The 24,076-nt window shown below is 41.1% G+C and overlaps 1 protein-coding gene across 3 annotated transcripts; it reads left to right on the plus strand.

Moving 5' to 3' along the window:
- The first annotated feature begins 901 nt into the window (after nt 1–901).
- Nucleotides 902–24,076, plus strand: crtac1b (cartilage acidic protein 1b). 3 transcript variants are annotated; one of them, XM_084948885.1, is made up of 15 exons: nt 902–1,025; nt 3,855–4,045; nt 5,394–5,590; nt 5,958–6,094; nt 8,461–8,617; nt 10,517–10,651; nt 11,319–11,461; nt 15,840–15,976; nt 17,387–17,469; nt 17,753–17,853; nt 17,945–18,113; nt 19,723–19,868; nt 20,093–20,135; nt 20,244–20,387; nt 20,658–24,076. In XM_084948885.1, the coding sequence occupies exons 2-15, from the start codon at nt 3,861–3,863 to the stop codon at nt 20,783–20,785; spliced, it is 1,905 nt and encodes a 634-aa protein (XP_084805011.1). In that variant the 5' UTR covers nt 902–1,025; nt 3,855–3,860; the 3' UTR covers nt 20,786–24,076. The 3 variants fall into 3 exon arrangements, with proteins under 3 accessions (XP_084805011.1, XP_084805009.1, XP_084805012.1); XM_084948883.1 differs by having other exon boundaries at nt 20,663–24,076; XM_084948886.1 differs by lacking the exon at nt 20,244–20,387.

A 24,076-nucleotide genomic window follows, 5' to 3' on the forward strand; every position in this document is an offset into this window, starting at 1 on the left:
TCCTCCTCCTAGCAGGATGCACCATTTCCCTGTCAATCAGCATGATTGTGCAAAAATTAATGCACCAAATTTCTTGAAACTTCTTGAAGCATGGTCAAGCGTGGGTACAGAAAGCACCAGCTTAATTTTAGTGCTTTCTCCAATTATTTTTTTAAACCGCAAGACAGGGCATTAGCGGAGCCTCACTGGAGAACTCCCTGAGAGCTTCTAGTTTTATGACTTTGCACATACAGCTGAAGCAGCTTTCTGGGCATCTTAAGATAACGAAAAAGAAGCATTTTAAGCATTTTAAGTGTGCTTTCTTTTGCTTCAATGGCATTACTACAACAAGCAAAAAACATATTGAAATGAAAAAAAAAAACATATTTCTTTTATAAATATTAATTATATAGAGTCACAAGAAAAATCGAAGCCTGTACCTTTTGAAGATATAAATATAATAAACCTTTATGAACACATAACATATATGGTGGGGATATATTTCAGTATACATGAATGGAGCCTGGAGGCACCGTTTAAACGAACTTATGCTCCAATTTGTTAAATGGCTCATTCAAATCAGTCTGCCTGCGTGTAAAAAAAAAAAAAAAAAAAAAAAAAAAACACAGGAAAAAAATGGTGGCTGACATCCAAAAATATCTAATAACTTTCATCCATAATCACACGTGGATGGGACAGAAGTCACAGCATCCCAACTGAACCGAGTAAGCCCCGCATCCTCATTCCAGCTGCGCCCCACTGCCAGATTATAATAAACACCTGCCGACACGCCCACCCGCCGTTACCCAGCTTCCCTATTGGTTGTCATTTTAGATATTCAACAAGCTGCGCGGAGATTGGCTCAAATCTCATACAAGCGATTTCATAAAGCAAATCTTTTGGAAGTTGTGTAAAGGGAATAAGTGGGGAAAAACCCTTGAGATAAAGGCTGTTTAGCTCTCTCTCTCTCTTTCGCTCTCTCTCACCGTCCCTGGTGTCAGTTCGCTGGAGGATTTTGTCGGAGTTTCCCGAGCGTCTCTGCATCTGTGAGTACCTGAGTCTGCCCGCTGCTGAAGCTGCCGTCTTCCGCTGGGTTCAGGATCGTTGTGGTGCTCAGCTGGGATCTGCTGCGCAAAGACGCGAAAGAAAGTTGACGATTTGAACGTAACTTTCAGAGCAAAACCTCAACCCAGACAGAGACGCTTGTTATCAGTAATGCTGTTAAACGGTCATCCCCTTTGGTTACAGTAGCTGTCACGGATTAAATGATGCTCATAGTTTTAAAAACGCCGATGTGCAGGTAGTTAAATGACAGCAGGTTTGTTTTGTAAATGGACTTATCATTACCGAGGTGGAGTGCGCTTATTTTTTTTAACTTTTCTCATTTTTAAAAGAAGTATTTTTATTTGATAGATAGATAGATAGATAGATAGATAGATAGATAGATAGATAGATAGATAGATAGAACAAAAGCCAATAAAAACTACTAAACGTTGTTTAAATGAATATGTGGTGGTTTAAACTACTCATATGATGTGTTTTGTGAGTCAAATGAACAATAATCCTTGCCAGATTTATTGTTGCCTTATATTAAGTGGTAAATGATAGACGAACAAGAGCTTGTCATTAATGTCAGGTGTTGATTGAAGTGTAATTCACTGTGACTGGTAGAGTGCTTTGTGTGTGCATGTGTGTGTATGTGTGTGTGTGTGTGTTCTGCAGTGAGGGTGTCCTTCACAGAAAAGAGCTTCTGCAAAAGTGTGTTTGAAAGTGAAGATGTTGCTGGCTCTTTGTCGCAGTGTTATCAGGATCAGAGCTGAGCACGAATTCTTCAGAAAGCACATGCTGATGTTGCACGCTGTGGTAATGACCTCTTAATGCCAACATAAATAACCACATCGAAAGCATTTCTCTGCTCTGAAACGACTATTCGTTTCCTGGGCCGTTTCATTGTCTTTGAATGGTTTACAGGAGATTACTTTGCTTGATGTTCCCTTGTTTGGGCGGTGACCTCGGCAGATGTTATATCATCGAACCCAGATGAGGGCAAAAATGGTTTGTGGATATGTGCTTGCAGAAAAGTCCAACTTTGCTTGACAGCTGAAGAAGGATGTCTTGGTTCTTACTGCAGTGAATCTGTGGCGAAGAGACTTCATGTCCTTGGCTGGATAATATAGTACCTCATGATTTTATCAAACTGAAAAGTCTCCAGTGATTTCATGCACTCATCTGTCCTATCGCCAATCCTCTTTCATGTCGCTATTACTTTGTGTGGGTGACTTATAAGGGATACCAAAGGTTTTTTTTCCTTTTGTCTTTTTCAGGCTGGTGTTCAACTGAAATATGAATATAACCTTGTATGCATGGCTATTAAAGTTAACCTGTCCACCTTTCTAGTAGAAGCTGCATCATTTACACGTTGTTATCTTGTCCTCTAATTGGCTGATTTGCAGTTCATTTAAAAAGAAAAGATCTGAAGAGATTCTGTGCTGTTCCATAACACTTTGTTTTTTGACTTTCCAAGTTTACGTTTCCTTTTCTTTTTAATTTATAGCCCACTCCCCCTATCTAATATGGAGTTTATTAGCAAGTCTGTAAAGTCCCTTTCTCTAGTGTGGAACTGGCCAGCTCATTTGTCATCACATGCTCTAATGGGGAGAAACTGCCTCATCTTGAGCTCCCAGTGTTGTTAATTAACCCTTCTTGCTAACAGGCACAGTCTACATTACTACCGGCTCTTCTGCCGGCGTTATCGCTGCGCTGCCTGCCCAGGGAGCTAGCGTTGGCTCCGGCCATATTTCTGCAGGTGTCAGCAGAGGTGCTTCCTCTCCTGCTTTTTGTGCTTTTGAGAGTATTACTCAAGCAGCACTGTGGTTTTATCTTAAATTGAATTGTTGAGGGAGATGTTAAAGAGCCATACATCACCTGGACACTCAGCAGAAAGGGAGAATCTGCAGCAGTATAGATGGGAGCGTCTCAGTGGCATTACAGATGGAATGACGGAGGGCATGTTCATAAATCCACAGGCAGAGAAAATCAAGTTGTCAGCCTTTAGAATGCCACTTAAATGTGTGCACGTGCGTGTCTGTGTGTGTGTGATGTTTTGCAGGGCTGTTGCTGATGAGCTTCTTATTTCAGCGTTAAGAAGGTGACCCTTCTCTTTGCCAATTCCTCTTTGCTTCTTTTCAGCCTGAGCGTCAGAAACTCCACCTCACCTTTACCTGCCTGCAATTCACAACTCGAATTGGATCAATGTTCACCTTTTATCTGCTTACCACTTAAAGGACAATAATACATCACTGAGTCCTTTTATCCAAACAGAAAAAAAATCTTTTCCATTTTAGTGTTGGTCCTTGTCTCTAAGGAAACAACACCTCAGGTCTGTTATAACAGGCCGTATTGGTTTCCTCTGTACTCACTTGGCCTCTGGCTAATGCCCTCGCTCCATGTATGGATTTTCTGTCTTGTAATTCCTCAGCCTGTCTGCATGTGATGGGTTGTTCAGATCTAACCCTGCAGAATGCCGCTGATTGCAGTGGTATATCTTCATCTTTATGTCTGAGTATAGCAGGAAGCTTTGCCAGCAATGTTTGCCTTATGATGGATTTGGAGAACTAGCAAAAAAAAGTGGGGGGTGTGTGTTGCAGTTGCAGATGAATGACTCATATTTTTTTATGGGATTCTCATTACACATCAACTAGCAGGTCACGTGTGCAGTAGTTCAGGTGAATAGCGTTGTGGATTGGATGAATGGTAATTTTGCTGTTCAGACTGTGTATATGTCTGTACAACGTCCGTTGGCGTTATTCAGCACTTGAATTCTTTGAAACAAAAACGGTCGAGTCATGTTGCAAATAGTGTGTTTCGCCCTTCAGGTAAGGATGTTGTTATGGCTGGTTTTGTTCCTGCCCGCCCTCTCGGTGGCTCAGAGGTCAGAGCCCGTGTTCTCAGCTATAACCAAGACCGTCCTTCCTCCAGACTACGACAACAACCCCACCCAGCTCAACTATGGCGTGGCTGTCACTGATGTGGACGGGGATGGAGACCTGGAGATATTTGTAGCTGGGTGAGGAGTGTGCAGAGAAAGCTGGACTTACCATCACCATGAAAACCCCCTAAATCCCTTAAGTTTCCCTCCCACTAGTCTAACTCTTAAGCTTAAATAAAAACACAACTTCCAAAAGATAAAGGTTAAAGACAAAGGCAAAAAAAGCTAAAAGATAAGAGATGCTAAGGCCACCCTGGGGCTCACTCAACTGATGAAAAATGGATATGATCGAAAAGAGTGCCAGTGATGGGAACAGCTTTACAAAACTGCCTCAATCCAGCAATGACTGAGCATGAATACATTTCCCAGTGCTTAACAGGAAATAGATGAACCAAAAATGACCCTGCTTAATAGATGTAATTTAGGTAAAACATCCTATTCAGCAGGTATCCTGGACGGGAGCTCATCCCAAAACCTCATAGAGGATGTAATTTAATTTACAATTAAAAGAATCTACAGATGAATTACTTTTATATACATTACACTGACAGTGCCGACCTTCTCTAATATACTTTGGTGACAACCAATATAGCTTTTGTAGTGTATATCCAAACATTTTAGACTTTTTTTTTTTTTTTTACTTCTAAGTATTTAGGCAATTTTAGATTTTGATTTCAAACTGGATGTTAGCAAAATGCACTGTCAGGAGTAAGTTTACAACATTTCTTGCAAACTGGCATAAAAAACATCAGAGGCTTGGATTCTAAATCAAAACCATGAGTAGAGATTACACTGTTGAAAAACAAATGACAACAGTGTGCAATCAAAATTATCCATTGTTCTGTTTTACACCTTTCACTGATTTGCTCCCCACTGCAATGGCACCTGAGGCTTATGGGTAAACAAAATTCATGAGCTCCAATGTGACAAGCATAAGATCTCAGTGAAACGTCTCCATAACATAAACCTAAAGGGCTTCTGTGTCCGGTAAACCAAGGATTACATGACTGACTCATCCTGGACTTACATGCCATAAAATCCAAATTATGAAAATACATGAGTGACTTTATTACGCAATAAACAGAATTCGTTTGCATGTAACAGATATTTTTAAGAGGCAAAATATAGACATTAAGGTCAAAATGATTTGTTATAAGTAAAAATAAATAAATAAAATGTGAATCTAAAAATTTTGCTTGCCAATCAATCTCTCTGATCAAATCTGCAACTACAGAATAGAAGTGAGATGCAGGAGTCCAGCTGTCATCAAAGTCTTTATAAAGTTAAACTTCAAACTAAACCAACAAGAAAATGTTGCTTTCAGCATGTTCAGCCAGCACTTGCTAAAGCTCATAAACTGTAAAACAAGAATGTCATACTGTCAGTCATGTGCATTATAACAGCGTGCTATTTTTGCCCGTGACAGCTACAACGGCCCGAACCTGGTGCTAAAGTACGACAAACAGAGAAAAAGGCTTGTCAACATCGCTGTTGACAACCGTAGCTCCCCGTTCTATGCCCTGAGAGACCGTCAAGGCAACGCCATCGGAGTGACAGCTTGTGACATCGATGGAGATGGACGGGAAGAGATTTATGTCCTCAACACCAATAATGCCTTCTCTGGTACAGTGCGAGCTGATACACTTTTGGAAAACTACAAAGGCACACACAGGGGTTTCTTTCTTTTTTTTCCTTTTACACAGAGACAAAGAAGGAGAATCGGTATGCAGATATTAAGCTTATCTCAGCTGAGTCTTCAGCAGATAACAGATAAGCTTTGCACCGCTATTAATCTGTGAGAAACCCAGAGATCAGACTGCCAAAACTGCAACACCTCACGTCTGTCATTTTTCTTAAACTCCTTTATCACTTTGCTCACTTCCAGCCACAGGAGCCTGTTTTCACTCACCCACAGTTTTTGCATTACATAATGCCTCTTTTCTCCACGCAGTCTTTGTCTTTCCTGAACCTTTTCTCTCTCTGCATCAAGGTCGGGCAACATACTCTGACAAGCTGTTTAAGTTCCGTAATGGGCGCTTTGAAGATCTGCTGAGCGATGATATTAACGAACACAGAGACGTAGCCAACCCTATGGCTGGGCGCTCAGTGGCCTGTGTGGACAGAAAGGTACTTCTCATACAAACACACACACACACACATCAAGTGCACTATATGCAGATCTGCACCGTACGCACACTCCCTAGAGTGTCTTCTCCGTACATGCACGGGTGCTTCTGTTTGTTTACCAGTGATAACTCATGCCCTGCCTACGCCGCCCTTCTCAGCATGTGCTATGACAGTTCATTTGGGGGGAATGGTGTGCCATTTTCTCTCTTCTGTCCATCGCACCAGTGTAATTACAGAAGCCAGGGCTCGTTTGTTTTATAGAACATCGTACGAGGGGAGGAGTGATGACTGCACACTACTGCTTTCTGCCTGTAGCATTTTTTTCCCCTCTTTCACTCAGTCCCTTCTCCATTGTTTCCACTTTTATTTTTTAGTCCCTTTTCTCTCACTGACTGACACGCTCACCCTCTTTCTTTGTCTCTTATCTCACACCCATGCATGCAATTCTCACTTCCAATCAGGGACGGACTAAAGAAGGTAATAGCGGGAAGAGGAAAGTAAAGACTACAATAGATTTTTTTAACCACCGTCCCATCACACTGAGCACTGATAAGTTGTGCTGCTGCCAAACGGATTGGAAAGATATCTGCTTTTAAATGACACGATTCTTTTGGAAGGAGCCAAAACCCCGATGTGTGCTTTTGCATGTCAGTTCCAGCTGACCAGCAGAGAGAGAACATGTTTTCCTGTTGCTGAACAGGTTTTATTAGAACATATTAAAAGAAACAGCTGCAGAACGTTGCACAGGCCAAAAGCAAAGCTTGCTTTATAGTCAGCTGGGTAGCTAATGCTTTCGATGTTGTTTACTCATAAATAAAGTGTTATCTGTAAGAGAAAAAGATCGATTTACCACCCGACCGTTTCGTCCCTACCCGGTCTCCTTGAAAGTGACATCCCATCATCATTCTAACACAAACTGATGAAGGTGACATATTGAAGGGCCTCACATTGAACTGATAGATTGGTTCACTACAACTTTAAACTGGCAGGCATGAAAAAATAAACGACTTTTAAAAGCCAGAATAATTAAAAAATTGTTCAAATGAAGCTCAGTGAAAAAGTACAAGATGCAGTTCTTGACAATAAAAGAATAAAAATGCTGCAGTAGCAGCAAGTTAGCTTATTCACACTTCTTGATTGATGTAAAGGGTGTGCAGTCCTTGGACCAACATGCACTGCAGGCATGTATAGCGCGCTATTCACAATGCCAATCCCAGTGACAGAAATTAGCCTTGGGTGAAGACTTATTGAAAAACCGTTGACTTTTAAGTTGGTTAAGTAACTGCCAGTTGCCTTTAGCTCTTTCATTGTAATTCATTTTCATGTTTGGCAGCTTCGGAGCGTGCTTGCGTGTCCGGCATGCGGTGTGTGCGCGACGCACTGCTCCCACAGCATGTGACACTAAATGACATTTATATCAACCAGACTCATTTACCTTCCTTGCATTGTAAAGCTACAGTATGGTGTAACAGAAATAGTGAAATTGCGTGTGTGCATATGTTTGCATATGTGCATGTGTTTCTGTTGATTGAAATATGTTAGGCCTGGTGGGAAAGCTCATTGGAATCGAGTGTGTAGTCTATTAGTGTGGTTCCGTCTGTGATTTTGTGTCTGCAGGGACTCTGACTGATAATGGAGTGTGAAATTAATCTCCAAAGGGAGGCAGAGCAAGGAGTAGGGAGAAAGGGCTAAGAAATGGGGGTAGGTGGAGCTAAAGAGAAAGAGAGGTTTGACTGGGAAAGTAAACAATATTAATAAGCATAGTAACTCCAGAATATTAATAATAAAAAAAGATGATCCAGACAGTGTTACAAATAACCCGTTTAATCCTATTTTTGTTTGATGAATACTCCAACGTGAGGGTCTGAAAGAGGTTGCATATTTCAAAACATTTGCTTTTTCAGTTGGCTTTAAGGAACTTTATAGTATTTCAGACATTTTTAAGCTGACTACAAGTTTTCTGTCCTGTCCTGCAGTCTAGAGGTAGAACATAGATTTATATATTGAGCTTAGAGCCTCCACTCCCGCTCAAAAGAGTAAAAGAAAATTGTGTTGATGATGCAATTAAAGAACTAATGAAATAAGAGAAAATGCAGCCAATTCTTAATATGGTCAAAGGAAAAGTAAATGTTTTTATATATGACATGAGCACCGTAGAGTCTGTTTTACTGACTACAGACATCTTAAAAAGCTCTCCAGGAAACACAGAAATGCAGAAATATAAAACATGTTTTTTTTTTTTTTTAAATTTACAGTTGCTTATAATTTCATGCGTAGCTATGAGTGCATTTGATCGCGTTGCAGCATATTCTTGATTTATATTAATGAAAATATGAATACACGTAAATCTTTATTTTTCTGCACAGGGTACAGGTCGTTATGCTATCTACATAGCAAACTACGCCAGTGGCAACGTGGGCCCTCATGCGCTCATAGAAATGGATGAGGCAGCGAGTGACCTTTCGCAGGGCGTCGTTGCCCTCTCCAATGTGGCAGAGCGGGCTGGAGTCAACAAATTTATTGGTGGGTATGAAGCACTGACTGGGGGTATTTGATATAGACGATTGCTTTAAGATCACCCAGCACTACTGGACCTTCAGTTTGATTTATACAGACATTTGCAGAAGGGGCATGTGCTTGTTGTACTCACAGAGGTTGAAATATAGGACTTCGCGACACACAGGGAACCAGACGAGGAGCGAGTCAGAGGGGGTTAGAGAAGTGCCAGGCGAGAAAGAGAAAAAGGGCTTGAGAGGAAGAAGAATAAAGAGGATGTAAAGGCTCTTTTGGCGCTGTCAGCTATTTACTCCAGCCAAAGTCACAGGGAATCAAAGGCAAAGGGCGGCAAACACATATATCAAACCTATTCTAACCATGAAATTCAACTGTTAATCTTGGCATCTAAATCAAATTAAATAGTTTCCGTTTTAGTAAGACAGTAAATGAGAAAATTCATGGATGGCATTAATTATATTTTAGCATTAATTGTTTGGATTAAAGGGTTTTCACATACTGGCAGAATAATCATTACAGGAAGATAAAACATTGTATTTGGTAACTAGCAGCACTATTAATTTAGGACAGTTGTGGCGTAAACCTTACCACCACCTTAGATGGTGGTCTAATAAATTTGAAATAAGCCCAAAAACATTTCATTCAAGAAAAAAAGTTGTACAATGTACAAAATCCAAAATCCAGCTTTAATGTTTTTTTTTAATTTCTTTTTAAAGGTGACGCTGGCTTAAAAAAATCACGTGCTCAAGTGTTTCTTCTTTTTTTGGTCCTTTTTCAGTTAAAGGTGTAACTGATTTGCAAATCAACCCCCTGTTTTCATTAAAAATGTTGCTTAGAACTGTTTTTGGAAACAAAATGAATATTTCACTGAAATGATGTTGAAATGTGTCACTGCAGCCCGCGTCATCACGTGGATCAATTTAGGTCTGTGATATATAGAAGAACAGAACAGTAAATGCAAAAATGTTACCATGATTAATTTCTTCATAATAGAGACTGTCATGATGAAAAAAAATGCTGCCCCTGTGATAATTTATTATAATCACTGAAAAGTCCTTGTTCTGGTGAGTTTTGGAAATACGAGGTGACTTTGTATGTGAGCGCCCCGGCATGAATCTTCATCATCTGTGGATTTTTTTTTCACGTGCAGGATATCATCTGATCCACCAGGGGGGAAGATGAGCTGGCTCACATTTGCTGTGAATGATGTACGATAGATGGCTTTGTCATCAAACTGCCGTTAATCAGAGGAGAGGGACAGTCGGTGAAGTTGTATATCTAATGGTTACATATCTCCAGAGAGACATTAGTGGTTTATGGCCGTAGGGGTTGAGTGGTATTTGTCTGGGTTGATGGAGCGGGCCAGTAAATCAGCAGCGAGTCATGACTTGCAGCAGTGACTTTGCATACTGGAAGGACAATCAAAGCCCTTTCAACTCCATAATTAAACTCTGCTGGTCTGAGATGAAGCACTACATTTTACAGAATGTCACTGGAGAATCCTGGGGTGATGCTAAAAGTGTACCTTCAAGTGTAACAGTTACAAAAATCACTACATAAGGAGAAAATTACTGTTTGCTTTTGGTTAATGCAAAAGATTCTTTGTGTTTTTGTATTTCTTGTTGTGCTTAGGTGTGTTTACCTGTGTTTGTGTGTATGTAACCCATCAGAGTCAGTGTCTGTGTCAGCAGAAAGAGCTGCCCTACTCAGAGGAAATGACCTGGAAAGACAGTAATAATCTCTTCCCTTTCACTTTTGTTAAGGCGGTGATTTCTCTCCCTCTGCTCTCTCTGTTGTTCCTCATATCCTGCTTCATTTTTTTCCTCCCAGATGTTGTGCTGGCCCTCTTCTGAGCTGCCTAATTCTCCCACCGCTGTGTGTCTTGTTCCCTTGTCTTTCTCTGTGCAGGAGGAAGAGGTGTCGTGGTGGGGCCCATTGTCAGTCAGACTCTGTCTGATGTGTTTTGCGACAATGAGTACGGTCCAAACTTCTTGTTCAGGAACAATGGCGATGGAACGTTCACGGATGTGGCACAGCAGGCTGGTGAGATGATCACGTGCAGTTTACCAGATCATAGCCTGGGAGATCAGTTATTTCTTCACACATGAATCATCCTGTGAAAAACAATAGCGGCGTTATTGTATAGAATAAATATCAGTCGTGCATGATTCCTAAAATATTTCAACCTAATTAATATAAAAAATCGAAGTTTGTTAAACCATATATTTTAATATTGTGGCTTTTAATGATTAATTAGCTGTCAACAATGAAACCTCACAGAATGAGAACGAGAAAGTTTATTAAAAAAATAAATAAATCAAGATAATGGATTTGTGATTTAAATGCACTATAGTAATAATAACTGGTGAGGCCTCCTTTTCTGTAATGACTCATTGTGATAAAGTATGTGTTTGATTGCTGCAGGTGAAGCGCAAAGCCATCGGCTTATCAGAGAAGCTGTTTTTTTACCATCATCTCATGATGACAAGAAAGTGATTGCCAAGAATTCAGTGATTGATTTTAAACATTAGAAATGTAGCACTTCATCGTTTTTATGTCACCAGTTTGTTGTTTAATAAATCAGACACTGAAGTGCTGTATTGTACCCAATGACACAGTTCCAGCAACAGCACTGGTCAGGGTTACCTGGTTTTGAAAATATTGATGGCAGATGATGGAAACAGATTGGGAACATCTCGAATCTTTTTAGGTGTAGAAGACCCCATGCAGCACGGCAGAGGGGTGGCTCTTGCAGACTTCAACCGTGACGGTAAGACGGACATCGTCTACGGGAACTGGAACGGACCTCATCGGTTGTACATGCAGCTCAGTAACCGCAAGCAAAAGTTTAAGGTGGGCCCGAATTTGATGCTATCAGCTCAGTTAGCATCAAACCGACACGACTGCCAGATACCTTATAAAGACCTACTTCAGATGATCACATATGATGAATGGAAGCATGGGCATTCTCACATTTCCACACATTCCACTCCACATGTGATCTGCTGAGGAAAGTGTGCTCAAAAGTTGCAGTGCTTGTGATTTCACTGCAATAATCGATTGAATAATATGATTGTACTTAGTGAAGGACCCAAAAAGCCCATTCAGATTGTCACTGTCAACTGTAGAGAGTTTCAGAGAGAGGTTGTTGTTCTTCTGTCTAATGAACAAGGAGCACAAATAAAACAAATCAGACCTGTTTTCACTGTGAATCAAAGTACTATCCGTCCAAATGGTTGGCGAGTGAATTAACACTCCTCAGTGGCTGCCCACTTTGCGTTTGAGTGGTATTTAAAGACGCAAGGTTAGTGATTTACTCAATCAATGACTCTACAGACAGCGCGAGCAAGGCAGCCAGCAGCACGCATCTGTTTGGGTACTAAGTTTTAGAGTGGCGAAGTCAGAGACAGGCCCTGCTGCATAAATCTGTAGAGGATTCGGGCTCGGTGATCTATCTGCCACCACCTGCACTCGCATCTTTTACCTAGGAGATAAATGTCACCCAAGACATCTTTATAGGGGTCGAGTAAGGGGTTAATGTGTGATGCTTTGCCCAGAGATAGTTCCATCAGCATGACACACACACACACACACACACACACTGAGACACTCAAACCCTGTTACGCCTATACGTGCAAAAACACAAAAGACAAATTGAATTAGCCTGACAATGGCTTTTTTTTTTTTTTTGAACCAAGATTGTTAAATCACAACCCCAAAACATATTTAAGACCCCCTTCGCCCACACAAGCTGACACTCCTACTAGCCGTGTTGACCTTTGGCATGCATAATGAAGCTGTTGTATCACTTCAGTAAACCACCAATTAAATTGGGCTGAACCAGCAGCTTGCCTGGGCAGTGGAAAGTGCCGACTAGGCCCGTTTGTGCTTTAATTAAAATCTATTGCAGAGGGTTTCCTTGGAATAGGTTTAACATACACTTGTGCTCACACATACACAGAATGAATATACAGGGAGTGCAGAATTATTAGGCAAGTTGTATTTTTGAGGAATAATTTTATTATTGAACAACAACCATGTTCTCAATGAACCCAAAAAACTCATTAATATCAAAGCTGAATGTTTTTGGAAGTAGTTTTTAGTTTGTTTTTAGTTTTAGCTATTTTAGGGGGATATCTGTGTGTGCAGGTGACTATTACTGTGCATAATTATTAGGCAACTTAACAAAAAACAAATATATACCCATTTCAATTATTTATTTTTACCAGTGAAACCAATATAACATCTCCACATTCACAAATATACATTTCTGACATTCAAAAACAAAACAAAAACAAATCAGCGACCAATATAGCCACCTTTCTTTGCAAGGACACTCAAAAGCCTGCCATCCATGGATTCTGTCAGTGTTTTGATCTGTTCACCATCAACATTGCGTGCAGCAGCAACCACAGCCTCCCAGACACTGTTCAGAGAGGTGTACTGTTTTCCCTCCTTGTAAATCTCACATTTGATGATGGACCACGGGTTCTCAATGGGGTTCAGATCAGGTGAACAAGGGGGCCATGTCATTAGTTTTTCTTCTTTTACACCCTTTCTTGCCAGCCACGCTGTGGAGTACTTGGACGCGTGTGATGGAGCATTGTCCTGCATGAAAATCATGTTTTTCTTGAAGGATGCAGACTTCTTCCTGTACCACTGCTTGAAGAAGGTGTCTTCCAGAAACTGGCAGTAGGACTGGGAGTTGAGCTCGACTCCATCCTCAACCCGAAAAGGCCCCACAAGCTCATCTTTGATGATACCAGCCCAAACCAGTACTCCACCTCCACCTTGCTGGCGTCTGAGTCGGACTGGAGCTCTCTGCCCTTTACCAATCCAGCCACGGGCCCATCCATCTGGCCCATCAAGACTCACTCTCATTTCATCAGTCCATAAAACCTTAGAAAAATCAGTCTTGAGATATTTCTTGGCCCAGTTATGACGTTTCAGCTTGTGTGTCTTGTTCAGTGGTGGTCGTCTTTCAGCCTTTCTTACCTTGGCCATGTCTCTGAGTATTGCACACCTTGTGCTTTTGGGCACTCCAGTGATGTTGCAGCTCTGAAATATGGCCAAACTGGTGGCAAGTGGCATCTTGGCAGCTGCACGCTTGACTTTTCTCAGTTCATGGGCAGTTATTTTGCGCCTTAGTTTTTCCACACGCTTCTTGCGACCCTGTTGACTATTTTGAATGAAACGCTTGATTGTTCGATGATCACGCTTCAGAAGCTTTGCAGTTTTGAGACTGCTGCATCCCTCTGCAAGATATCTCACTATTTTTGACTTTTCTGAGCCTGTCAAGTCCTTCTTTTGACCCATTTTGCCAAAGGAAAGGAAGTTGCCTAATAATTATGCACACCTGATATAGGGTGTTGATGTCATTAGACCACACCCCTTCTCATTACAGAGATGCACATCACCTAATATGCTTAATTGGTAGTAGGCTTTCGAGCCTATACAGCTTGGAGTAAGACAACATGCATGAAGAGGACGATGTGGACAAAATACTCATTTGCCTAATAATTCTGCAGATTACTCCCTGTATATTTAAAAAGAAGAAAGGTTTTAGTAGAAGTTCTCTTGGAGTTCTTTTGCATTCAGTAATCTGAAATAAAAATTGGTCAGTGTAAGGAAATTTAGTCATTTTACTATTTATTTCTAATTAACTCCATGCAGATTATATCTTTAGAAGCCCTGTATTAGTTCTGGGGAGAGCCCTTTTTGTTCCTGAAGGCACTTTTATTCATGCGCCTACTGTCTTCGGCACTTATTACGGAGCTGTCCCTGCTTTCCTCACTCTTGGCCTCAGCTGGCCATCCCCTCTCCTTCACCTGAGAAGCAGAAGGTCACTGTGGGCGGCCCCCACCCCTGCAGCTTTATGAGCCTTATAATTAAAACAGGGAGTAAATACTGGGGGGAGTGAAGGGCTGCTCTATAACTCTTTCCCGACTTATCACTGTGTCACTGAAGCGGGGAGATATCTGTTACTTTCTCATGCAAAAACTCTTCTGCTGCAGACTTTTTTCGGAGGTGGGGCACGAGGGCTGCTGTCGACTTGCCCCATGCCAGAGGATGTAAAAAGATCCTGGACACAAGCACTGGACACTGATTGACATGTTTTTATTTTGAAGGAGGTTGAACCTTGAGGTTATGAAACGGTCTTTCGAGCGAGTGCATCAGGTCACATAACATTGAACAAAATGGACTAAGGAACCACGAGATGTAATCACAGCAGGTTCATGTAAAAACAAGTTCATGTAAAATGACACATCCTTCCAATGTTTTTACCTCGAAAACCTCTTCTGCTTATACAAAGTTACTCTGGTGTTCTCATATCTAGACAGTTGAAGGAAAGGAAAACCCTTTAACCCTGATTAGTCAGTGGAATTGAGCAACTTTTTAAACAAGATTAAAAAAAGGACAGGAAAATCACTGTGGCTATAAGAGGCAGAAAAGCATACACACGCACCACGTGTATGCTATTGCTATTTATTGTAGTTTAACTTGTCAAGGACAAAAATATAACAAAAATTCAGCATCAAACCTTGTAATCATAGCTTTCCTACTTTTTTTAAGTATGGTGTGACAGCTTGCTGATTAGCCATGTTGCCTCACAGCAAGAAGGTCTTGAGTTTGAATCCACTACTAGGCCAGGGCCTGTCTTTGTGGAGTTTGCATGTACCCTGGCTTCCTTCCAAAGTCAAAAGAAATGCAGTTAGTGGGGTTAGGTTAACTGGTGATTCTAAATTACCCATAAATATGTAAATGTGAGTGCAAATGGTTGTCTCTCTCTCTGTGCTAGCCCTGTGGTTGACTGGCGACCTGTCCACCAGGGTGTACTTTGCCTCAACACTCTTGCATGGGTTGGACTCAACTGCAGTAAATAAGTTGATATATTATTAATTAATAAAATTGGTCCAACTCAAGTACATTAAGTCTGAATAACAGAATTTTGAGAACAGAATTGAGATCAGCTGCTACATGCTATATAATATATTATTTGTAAAAATTAGAATGTTATAACTATAAATACAGAAAAAGCTATATAAATCCTGATAATTCTGGTACCCTAGGCAGTTTATCTAGTAAGTTTCATCCAGATTCATCCAAATAGTTAAAATGCAGTATCCAGCATCCAGTTTCATCCAAATAATTGAAATGCATTCAACTTATGCATGCACTGTGCTTCTCTAAATGCATGCATGTGTTTCAGTGATGTTACCTTTTTCCCCAGGACATAGCATCCCAGAAGTTTTCCATGCCCTCCCCGGTTCGAACTGTTATCGCTGCAGATTTTGACAATGACAACGAGTTGGAGGTGTTCTTCAATAACATCGCTTACAGAGGCCCCTCCGCCAACAGACTCTTTAGGTACTCGCACCAACACTCTCAGATTTTGTTCAAGTATGACAGTAAGTTTTTAACATCACTTTGATGAGAAGCTTAACCGAATACTCTTGTGTCTTGATTTAATATTCTAAAGCCGAGCATGGAAGCTGAGAAGAATTTAAAATTCCCAGCCAAGGATACTTATCTAGTCTGGCATCCCGCCTCCTCCTCCACACATGAATGAATCTTTCATTAAGACAGTTTTAGGTCTCTTTTTGGCTCGTGGTTTGGCTTCCTCTCTCGATAATATTAATGAACTCAGCTCTTAAAATGTAATATATGATACATATCAATTGTTAGGACTTAATAGTAGAATGAACCCATCTTCCTGAATAAAAATCTGATCTGGCATATTTATCTGAACAGGATGCAGAACTCATGATGAACGTTGCCAGGAGCTGTTGGGTTAATTTATTCTGAATATCAATTATCAGTTTAAGCCCCACAGATTTCCTGGAGCTGAATATTCCTGCACACCAGGTCATCAAAGGAAAATTTGTTTTTCTGGGCATGGTCTGACAGGGGTCACAGCTCCATGGCCTGTGGCTCTGCCATTGTCTGCTCCGAAGATGAATCAGCTTTTTTCAAACTCTATTCTCTGGCACTGAAATAAAAACAAGCCCAAACTAATTAATTCAACACAACGAATCAATATTTAGCTTAGCTGAAGTGTTTAATAGTCAGGATCAGCAGATTAGTGTACCAAGATAGCTAATTATTTTAAGGAAAGCAGGTTCATGGTGGGTGATAATGTGCATATGTTTAACAAAGGATACAGGTTTGTAAACTCAATACATTTTTACCAATGTGCTTCACAGAGATATGACAAATTACGAATTGATTTGTCAATAATTAATTCATACAAATCAGTAATTATGTAAGTTTGGAAATATCTAATTTTCTTCTTGTCTTCTGGTTGTTGTATTTGTGTTTGCTGAGATTTATGTGCATTATTTATGTTAGTTTCCTGTGTTATGTGTAGTATTATGCACTATATCTTCTGATTAGGAGACTGCAGGTCACTGTAAAGTTTTCCACTACAGTAATTGTCTATTCAAAATCTACTCATAATAGAATATTGTCAGTAGTCTGAGTGGTGCATATTATATGTACTATGTACTAATTTATTGACATTATCACTACACATATCAGCAATTGGAACAATTCATTGTCTTTTTTATTAAATCAAGTATAAACTTATCATATTTTAATCGAATTGTATAATTTATACATTAAAGAGTTTCCAGTTTAAAAACAACAAAACAAAACAGTGAATTGTAGCATAGTGATAAGTTGTGTTATTTGGATCTTTCCTATACTGCAACCACATTTATAGCAGCTTAGAATTTTTGCAGTGATTTCAGGGTAATGTTTGTGGTGCTACTTCGATAGGGTGAGCAGGAGAGAACATGGAGACCCCCAGATAGAAGAGCTGAATATCGGGGAGGCAGCAGAGCCTGAAGGACGAGGAACTGGTGAGCATGGCAGAAAAGATAGCTGTCATACAGCTCTATTAAAAATGATAAGCAGCAGTACACCATATCTCCTCTGCTATTACAACATCAAACCTCCAGATGGCATTGGAGCTCCACTTAAAATCTGAGTTTCCTCATGCACTTTATTATAGGAAAAAATAGAATTGGTTCCACATTATTAGTTCAATGACTGTTGGATTATGTCCCTGCATGAGGATAATAAATGTTATGAGGAATGTATCTTCGAGTGTTTAGCCGCATCATTACTGTGATGAATCTCCAGGAGCGGTAGCCACAGACTTTGATGGGGATGGGCGCCTGGAACTGCTGGTGTCTCACGGTGAAAGTGCAGCACAGCCTCTCTCTGTCTACAAAGTCAACCAGGTGAGTGATTGTGAGACATGTGATACTCGATAGGTAGTGTGACATTAAGCCTTACTCCCTCTTTTTTTCCCTTTTTCTGCCTTTTTCTTAGGGCAATGCAAACTCATGGCTGCGAGTGATTCCCCGGACAAAATTTGGCGCTTTTGCCAGGGGAGCTAAAGTGGTTGTATATACAAAAAAGAGTGGCCCACACACAAGAATAATTGATGGCGGCTCAGGGTACCTCTGTGAGATGGAGCCTGTCGCCCACTTTGGCCTCGGTAAGGAAATATCAGAAAATACACGCTTAACTTGTTTTCTCTGATCCGCAGATGCAACATCTAATGTTAATTCACTCTGATATAAATTAATAAAAGCATTTCTTCATAGCTTGCTTCTCTTGTTCTCAAATTGGTTTCTGAGGTTTGAATGGGCAGTAAGACAGATAAACATTGCAGAGAGTAGCAGCAAGGAAGAAAACAAAAGCATGTGGAAAGCATTGTCTTAATACCTTCAGCCTGATTAGGCACCCACGGGAGCAAAAGTTCTCTGTGGGAGGGAGCTGATTGGGTAAAACATGAAGAGCGGAGGAGGACAGGTGCTGCAGATGGAAGCCAGCCATCGTTGTGAGGAACTAGCTCTCTGTCTCTTTCCGACCGCCCTTCCCTAGGACAGTCAGCTGGTTACCATACAGGCCTGCTTGCCCACCCACCCACTACTCCTCCCTGGCTCTCCTCACTGAGCCTGTTCAATATCAGGATTGTCCAAGCTCACATCACCTTTGGTGGCCCTCATAATACACTCCAGCAGCAAACTATCCAGACAATTGTGGCTTTAGTAGAGACCTCCATTCTCCAGGTTGAAAAGTGTCAGTACTCTTAGACATGTGAGATCTGTTCCCCACAACAAAATGAGACGGTGTCACGTGGGTGTAGAACAGGTGAAATATTCTTTGGCTCTCAGGCAGCACACCTGCTGAGTGGACTGTCTGTCTGGCAAGGTAACTCCAGATCTGTTTACATAAGAAATGCCACTTTAATTAAGGGCTACAGAGGGCCTCTGGAGAGGGGCTTTCTCTATGCCCGATGAAAACAGTTAATAGAGCGAAGAGGGGAGAGTGCCTGTACAACGTGAGCCAGTAAAAAAGAAAGGAAAGAGATAACCTCCATTATATAGAGGTTTCTCACGTTTCATCATGTGTACATTGCTCAAGAATTGTCTCTTGTATTGGATGTGATACAACCAGTGGTTGGGAGGGAAAACTGTGTGATTGTAAACTGCTGTGGTTGTTACTTGGTTGCTGCAGGTGCCCATAATTTGCATGAAAGATGGGGATTTGTTTGCAGACATTCGCTAACTACTAGCTGTGCTGTAGTGAAACTTGGAAAAGTGCAATGCAGACTGGAAAATGGAGAACGTTCTCCTCCCAAGTAAAAGTTGTGCCTCAGCACCGCCACTGACCTTTCAAAATGTGCAGCTTTTACTTTGAAGGTGAAAAGTCTCAGTTTCTGGTTTGTGTCACAGTTTGCACAGATTTACTACACCTTACTGGACAGTGTTTGCAGACAAGTTTGCATCTCCCATACAGACTATGGCCGACTAAGACAGGCTGCTAAGGGAGCAGTCTCTAGGCTTGTGTGACTGGGGCTTTAGCAACAACCTTAGGCAACCACCTGCCAACTGGTTGGAGAATACAAATGTTTCCTTTGTGGACTGATGTCTTGACCATACATTGTCACCAAGATTGTTATCCATCTAAAATGACAGACAAGTTACCGCCATGTGGTTAGTCATGTGTCTGACAAACCTCAACACTGTAAGGTTCAGTGATCAGTGGTCATATATTTCTGTATGCACTGTAACTACCTCAGATTCTACTTCCCTGAATAGGCAAGGATGTGGCCACCAGTGTGGAGGTGTTCTGGCCAGATGGTCGTTCAGTAGCCCGGGCCCTCGAGCCGTCAGAGATCAACTCAGTGCAGGAGATCCACTATCCAAGAGATGAGGAGGAAGTTACTCCTACTGTGGAAATAGAGGTACACAAGTGCTTCATAGTGGGTTTCAGCATGTTTTTTATTCTCAATAAACTAAATACTCATTTTGTCCGAATAACAAAGCTGCTACAAACACAACACCAACTTCAAGAAACAATCGACATCAAGTTGTTTATTGTAAATTGTTGGGATAGTGCAACAGTTTTAAGGATCTTTCACAGGAGAGTTCATTAAAAATAATATTTCTTACTAATTGTCTCTTACAGTGTGGTCACGGGTTTGCTTTGAATGAGAATGGCCGCTGCACGGGTAAGCTGAGGCACTTTATCCACCTTCAAACTCTGTGCTTGTCTCCTTGTTTAAAAATCCTCACACACGTCAAGTGTCTTTGCCTTCCTCACCTCTCCCTGCCCTCAGATCAAGATGAGTGTACCCAGTTCCCCTCTGTGTGTCCCTCTGCCCGCCCTGTCTGCACCAATACCTATGGTAGCTATAAGTGCCGCGCCAAGAGAAGATGCAACCAGGGCTTTGAGCCCAACGACGATGGGTCAGCCTGTGTGGGTGAGTGGTCCTGGCAGAATCAGGGTATCCAGATTACCAAGATCGTTAGAACAAAAGAAGCACTACCAGAGAACGAGATGCATTAAGTCTTAATTACAGTGGTTTTGAATAAAAGGCGTAGAGGTGCTTACATTCCTCCAACCGTGTCCTCTCTCTGCACCCCACTGTCTTGCATGACTGACCCTCATGTGAATGAGCTGTCTTCCAACTACAAAGACACACATGTCGGCTAACATTTCCCTGCCCTTTGTTTCTCTCTCTTCTCGGCAGCCCAGGTGGCTTACTTTGGGGGAACGCGGTCTTCTGGGGAGCGCAAGTGCTCGGGCCTTACTTTCCGGCTGCTCCCCGTCTCTCTGCTACCACTCATCTCTACCCATCTCTATTCTGGACTGCTGTAGCTGTGACTGTTTTCTCCCCTTCCTAACTCTTTCCACTACTAAAAGTGGGTGTACAGAAACTCTTAGAGCAAACTTTTAACAAAAAAAGAGAAATTCCTCTTCACCTTCTCCTCTATGGATCTATGCTATCTTTACCCATCAGCTATTTACAGTCTCGCCTCCTGGTCATCCGCTGCTTTGTGTCACCTCTTGGCTCCCGGCCCCCTCTGGACTATAAAGAAACATACAGGGAGCATGCTCGCTGGGAGCTACAGGGTTCAGAACTAACTGTGCCACACCCGCAGAGTCCTCACGTCATCACCTGGCACTTATCTTAGTGGGACCTGAAACAAGGCCAAGTCAATAAGAGGAGCTTCGGCATAGAAACCGCTGCGCATACAGCAAACAGATCTACTGGCTCCACAGACCACATTCATTAGAGACACGCTGAGCCCCATCTGTATATCCAAAATGCGGCTATGGTAATCCTTACAATGTCACTCTCATTCTTATTATGCGCTTACTGGGATGCCGAGGAACACCAGGTCTCCAAACTGTATGTTTTGAGTGTGTATTAATGTGTTTGCGTGGCTGTGTGAGCCTCAGTGTACTGGGTCCAAAGAGGCAGTCGCGTAGGGGAACATATGCCAGACCATCTGTCTCCGATGGTTGGTTACATTTTGTTACACATGAATTATACAACAGCACAGAGAAGAAGGCAAACACATGTGTGTGTTTGTGTGTGTGTGTGCGTGCGTGTGAGCACAGGATGAGGCAGATTTTACATTTTTTGGAAAGTGTACTAAAACATATCACCGTAGGCATGTGCAAAGAACATGATGACAAAAGGAAAACACCTAAAACTGAACTGAACAGTGCACTTAATTTATGTTGGTGTTTCTCCTTCTGTTACACTGTGATTACAATCATGAACTCAACATGCAGTAAAAGCTGCTGTTCTTACATTTTAAAGTGTTCAAAATAAAGCAGCAGTGTTCAAGATTTCAGTCCTGACTGATTTGGGGACTCCTACAGGTCTTCTTTTGCAACCGGATATTTGTACGATATCACCGCCACAAGGAATCCATCATGCCAGTGCTCACAGCCAGACCACAGTCAGTTTGGAGCAGTTGGTATCGAGAAATTACTGAGACAAGCTTTGCGTGTTTTAGTTCTGACAGTAGATAGATGATTAATCCAAACAACTGCCGAGTATTTTTCGTAGCAACTACCTTCGAATGCATTTTAAGAGCAAAAATATTCAGTCACTGAATATTTTTATTCCTTTTACATTGGTTTTAGTGGTAGATAAAATCCTAGTTTGGGTTAAATTACACCCTGTCAAAAACATGAACCGTGCCCTGAAGAGGCTTTGTGGCAGAAAGCATTAAAGCAAACCTTCTACCTTTGATGTGGCAGCAGAAAATTCTCAGTTTGCTTTAAAGGTAGCTTTTTTAAACCGCTAATGATGCCACAGGCACCTAGTTGGTAATAATAATAATCTTTGAGACTGCCGCTTTAAGTTTTAAGTGCACTAAAGCATTCCTAATAGTTTTCCACATAATATAAAGCTTGACAAGTTGCAGTGGCATTCAGTAGTTTTGTTGCTCTTACAAGACCAAAATCCCCAATGTCTCTTATTACGTTCCAAGTCCCCTACTATGTCTGTGACATTGTGGCTCAAGCTCAAATATACAGTTTAGCTTTAAAAATGAATTTCTTAATATATCATTTCCTAAAACGGTGGTATGCTGGCATTTATACTGACTGTACAATGCAGATTTGGTTTGCAGTGGGACGAGGCATTGACTTGTTAAAAAAAAAGTTCCCATGTACATAAAATGAAGGCACATTGGTAAATGTGTAGCTCAGTTACAAAGGCATACGATCTAATTCTTTATTTTGGTGTTTTTAAAGGATTTGTTGACAATGACATTAAAAACAAATATATGGAAAAAAGGAAGAAAGTGGCTATTTGATGAGTCGTGATTTGCACACCGTGAGGTTTCACATAGCTCAGCGTGAAACCTTCGCTACAGCGGACTAAAATACATAAAACATATGGAGCCCTTCATTTTTATTAAAAGCTACAGATCTTTTTGCCTTATTGCCATGTTTCTTGAAGCGTTTGGGAAACGAATAAATACTTTGGCCAAAAACAAAAAAGACGACTAAAAAGTGAAAGCATTTTCCTCCACTCCACGATGACAACGCGTTGACTGACAGGTTTTTGCTTCCATATAATTCTGCAGGGGCACATCACTTGTTGCAACACAACCCTCAACTTTAGCCAGTGTTCGACCACAATCAGTGTCACAGCAGGGGATAATGTTCCTTATTAAATGTTGGCCAGTGCAATTCTCCAGAGAAGCGAATGTCTTTGTATGATTCATGGATTCATCCCTACTCGCTTGCTGAGGCAAGTGTTATATATATTTTGGAAATTCTTAACCACAAACCTCACACATTCCACTGAAGCTCCAGCGCTACTCTCTGCCCCGTGACATTTGTCCTTGAGCCTCTTAATGGGCTGGACCCAAACTCCAGATGCCACCTGTGAATATCACACATTTCAGAGGTTTTGGGAGCTGAACTCAGTTCTCTCTTTTTTAATGAAAATAAGGAGGCATCGGAGCATGAAAAACTAATAAGCAAATGATGATGGATGTGTTAAAGCAATTAAAATGAATCACCACAGATCCCTGTTGGATCTATGCTGACATTGTCGTGACACCCTCCATGAAAGCCAAAGAACCTTGAGATTGAGTGCTCAGTGAGACAAAGTCCACTTAAACATTTTTATGTTTTCTCAAAAATTATGTCAGAGGTTCAACTGAGGTTCCTCTTGAGCTGTTATTGGACTGTAAGGAGAGAACGCAAAACTTTTTCTACTTTCTTGCACGCTGCTGGGTCTGACTTGAACAGAACAAGGACATGTGTAAGCTCACAGTTTGCATAAATAATTGGATCTGAAAGTGTTCATTATTTTTGTTTGTTTTTTTAACCCTGTTTATCATATTTAAAGTACACAGTGCTCAAAACAATCTACTGTCAAAGACATCTAGTATATATATTTTCCTATAGCTGTGTTGAAGTAGGTTGTAAAATTTCAGCTGATTGGAAAGTTTGTAGAGAAAAGTTAGGATTCTGGTAAATAGAAATGGCAACTCCCGTCGACATGTACATGCTAAAATATGCTGTGTGCCGTATTTACTGTGTCTACTCGATCTACTCTAACATGCAGGGTGTCTTTGCATTCACAGCTTGTTCTATGTATGGAAGGCCTGGAAATAAATAAAAGCACACTATTCA

Source organism: Perissodus microlepis, chromosome 13, assembly GCF_051167445.1.
Source record: "Perissodus microlepis isolate ML-2025 ecotype Zambia chromosome 13, ASM5116744v1, whole genome shotgun sequence".
Lineage (NCBI taxonomy): Eukaryota > Metazoa > Chordata > Actinopteri > Cichliformes > Cichlidae > Perissodus > Perissodus microlepis.

Bases quoted from the DNA above. Each gene is read 5' to 3' on its own strand.
- crtac1b (XM_084948883.1), top strand. From the start codon at position 3,861: ATGTTGTTATGGCTGGTTTTGTTCCTGCCCGCCCTCTCGGTGGCTCAG. The intron at 10,652-11,318 runs GTGAGATGATCA...GAATCTTTTTAG, and splicing joins GGATGTGGCACAGCAGGCTG to GTGTAGAAGACCCCATGCAG. The intron at 19,869-20,092 runs GTACACAAGTGC...TGTCTCTTACAG, and splicing joins CTCCTACTGTGGAAATAGAG to TGTGGTCACGGGTTTGCTTT.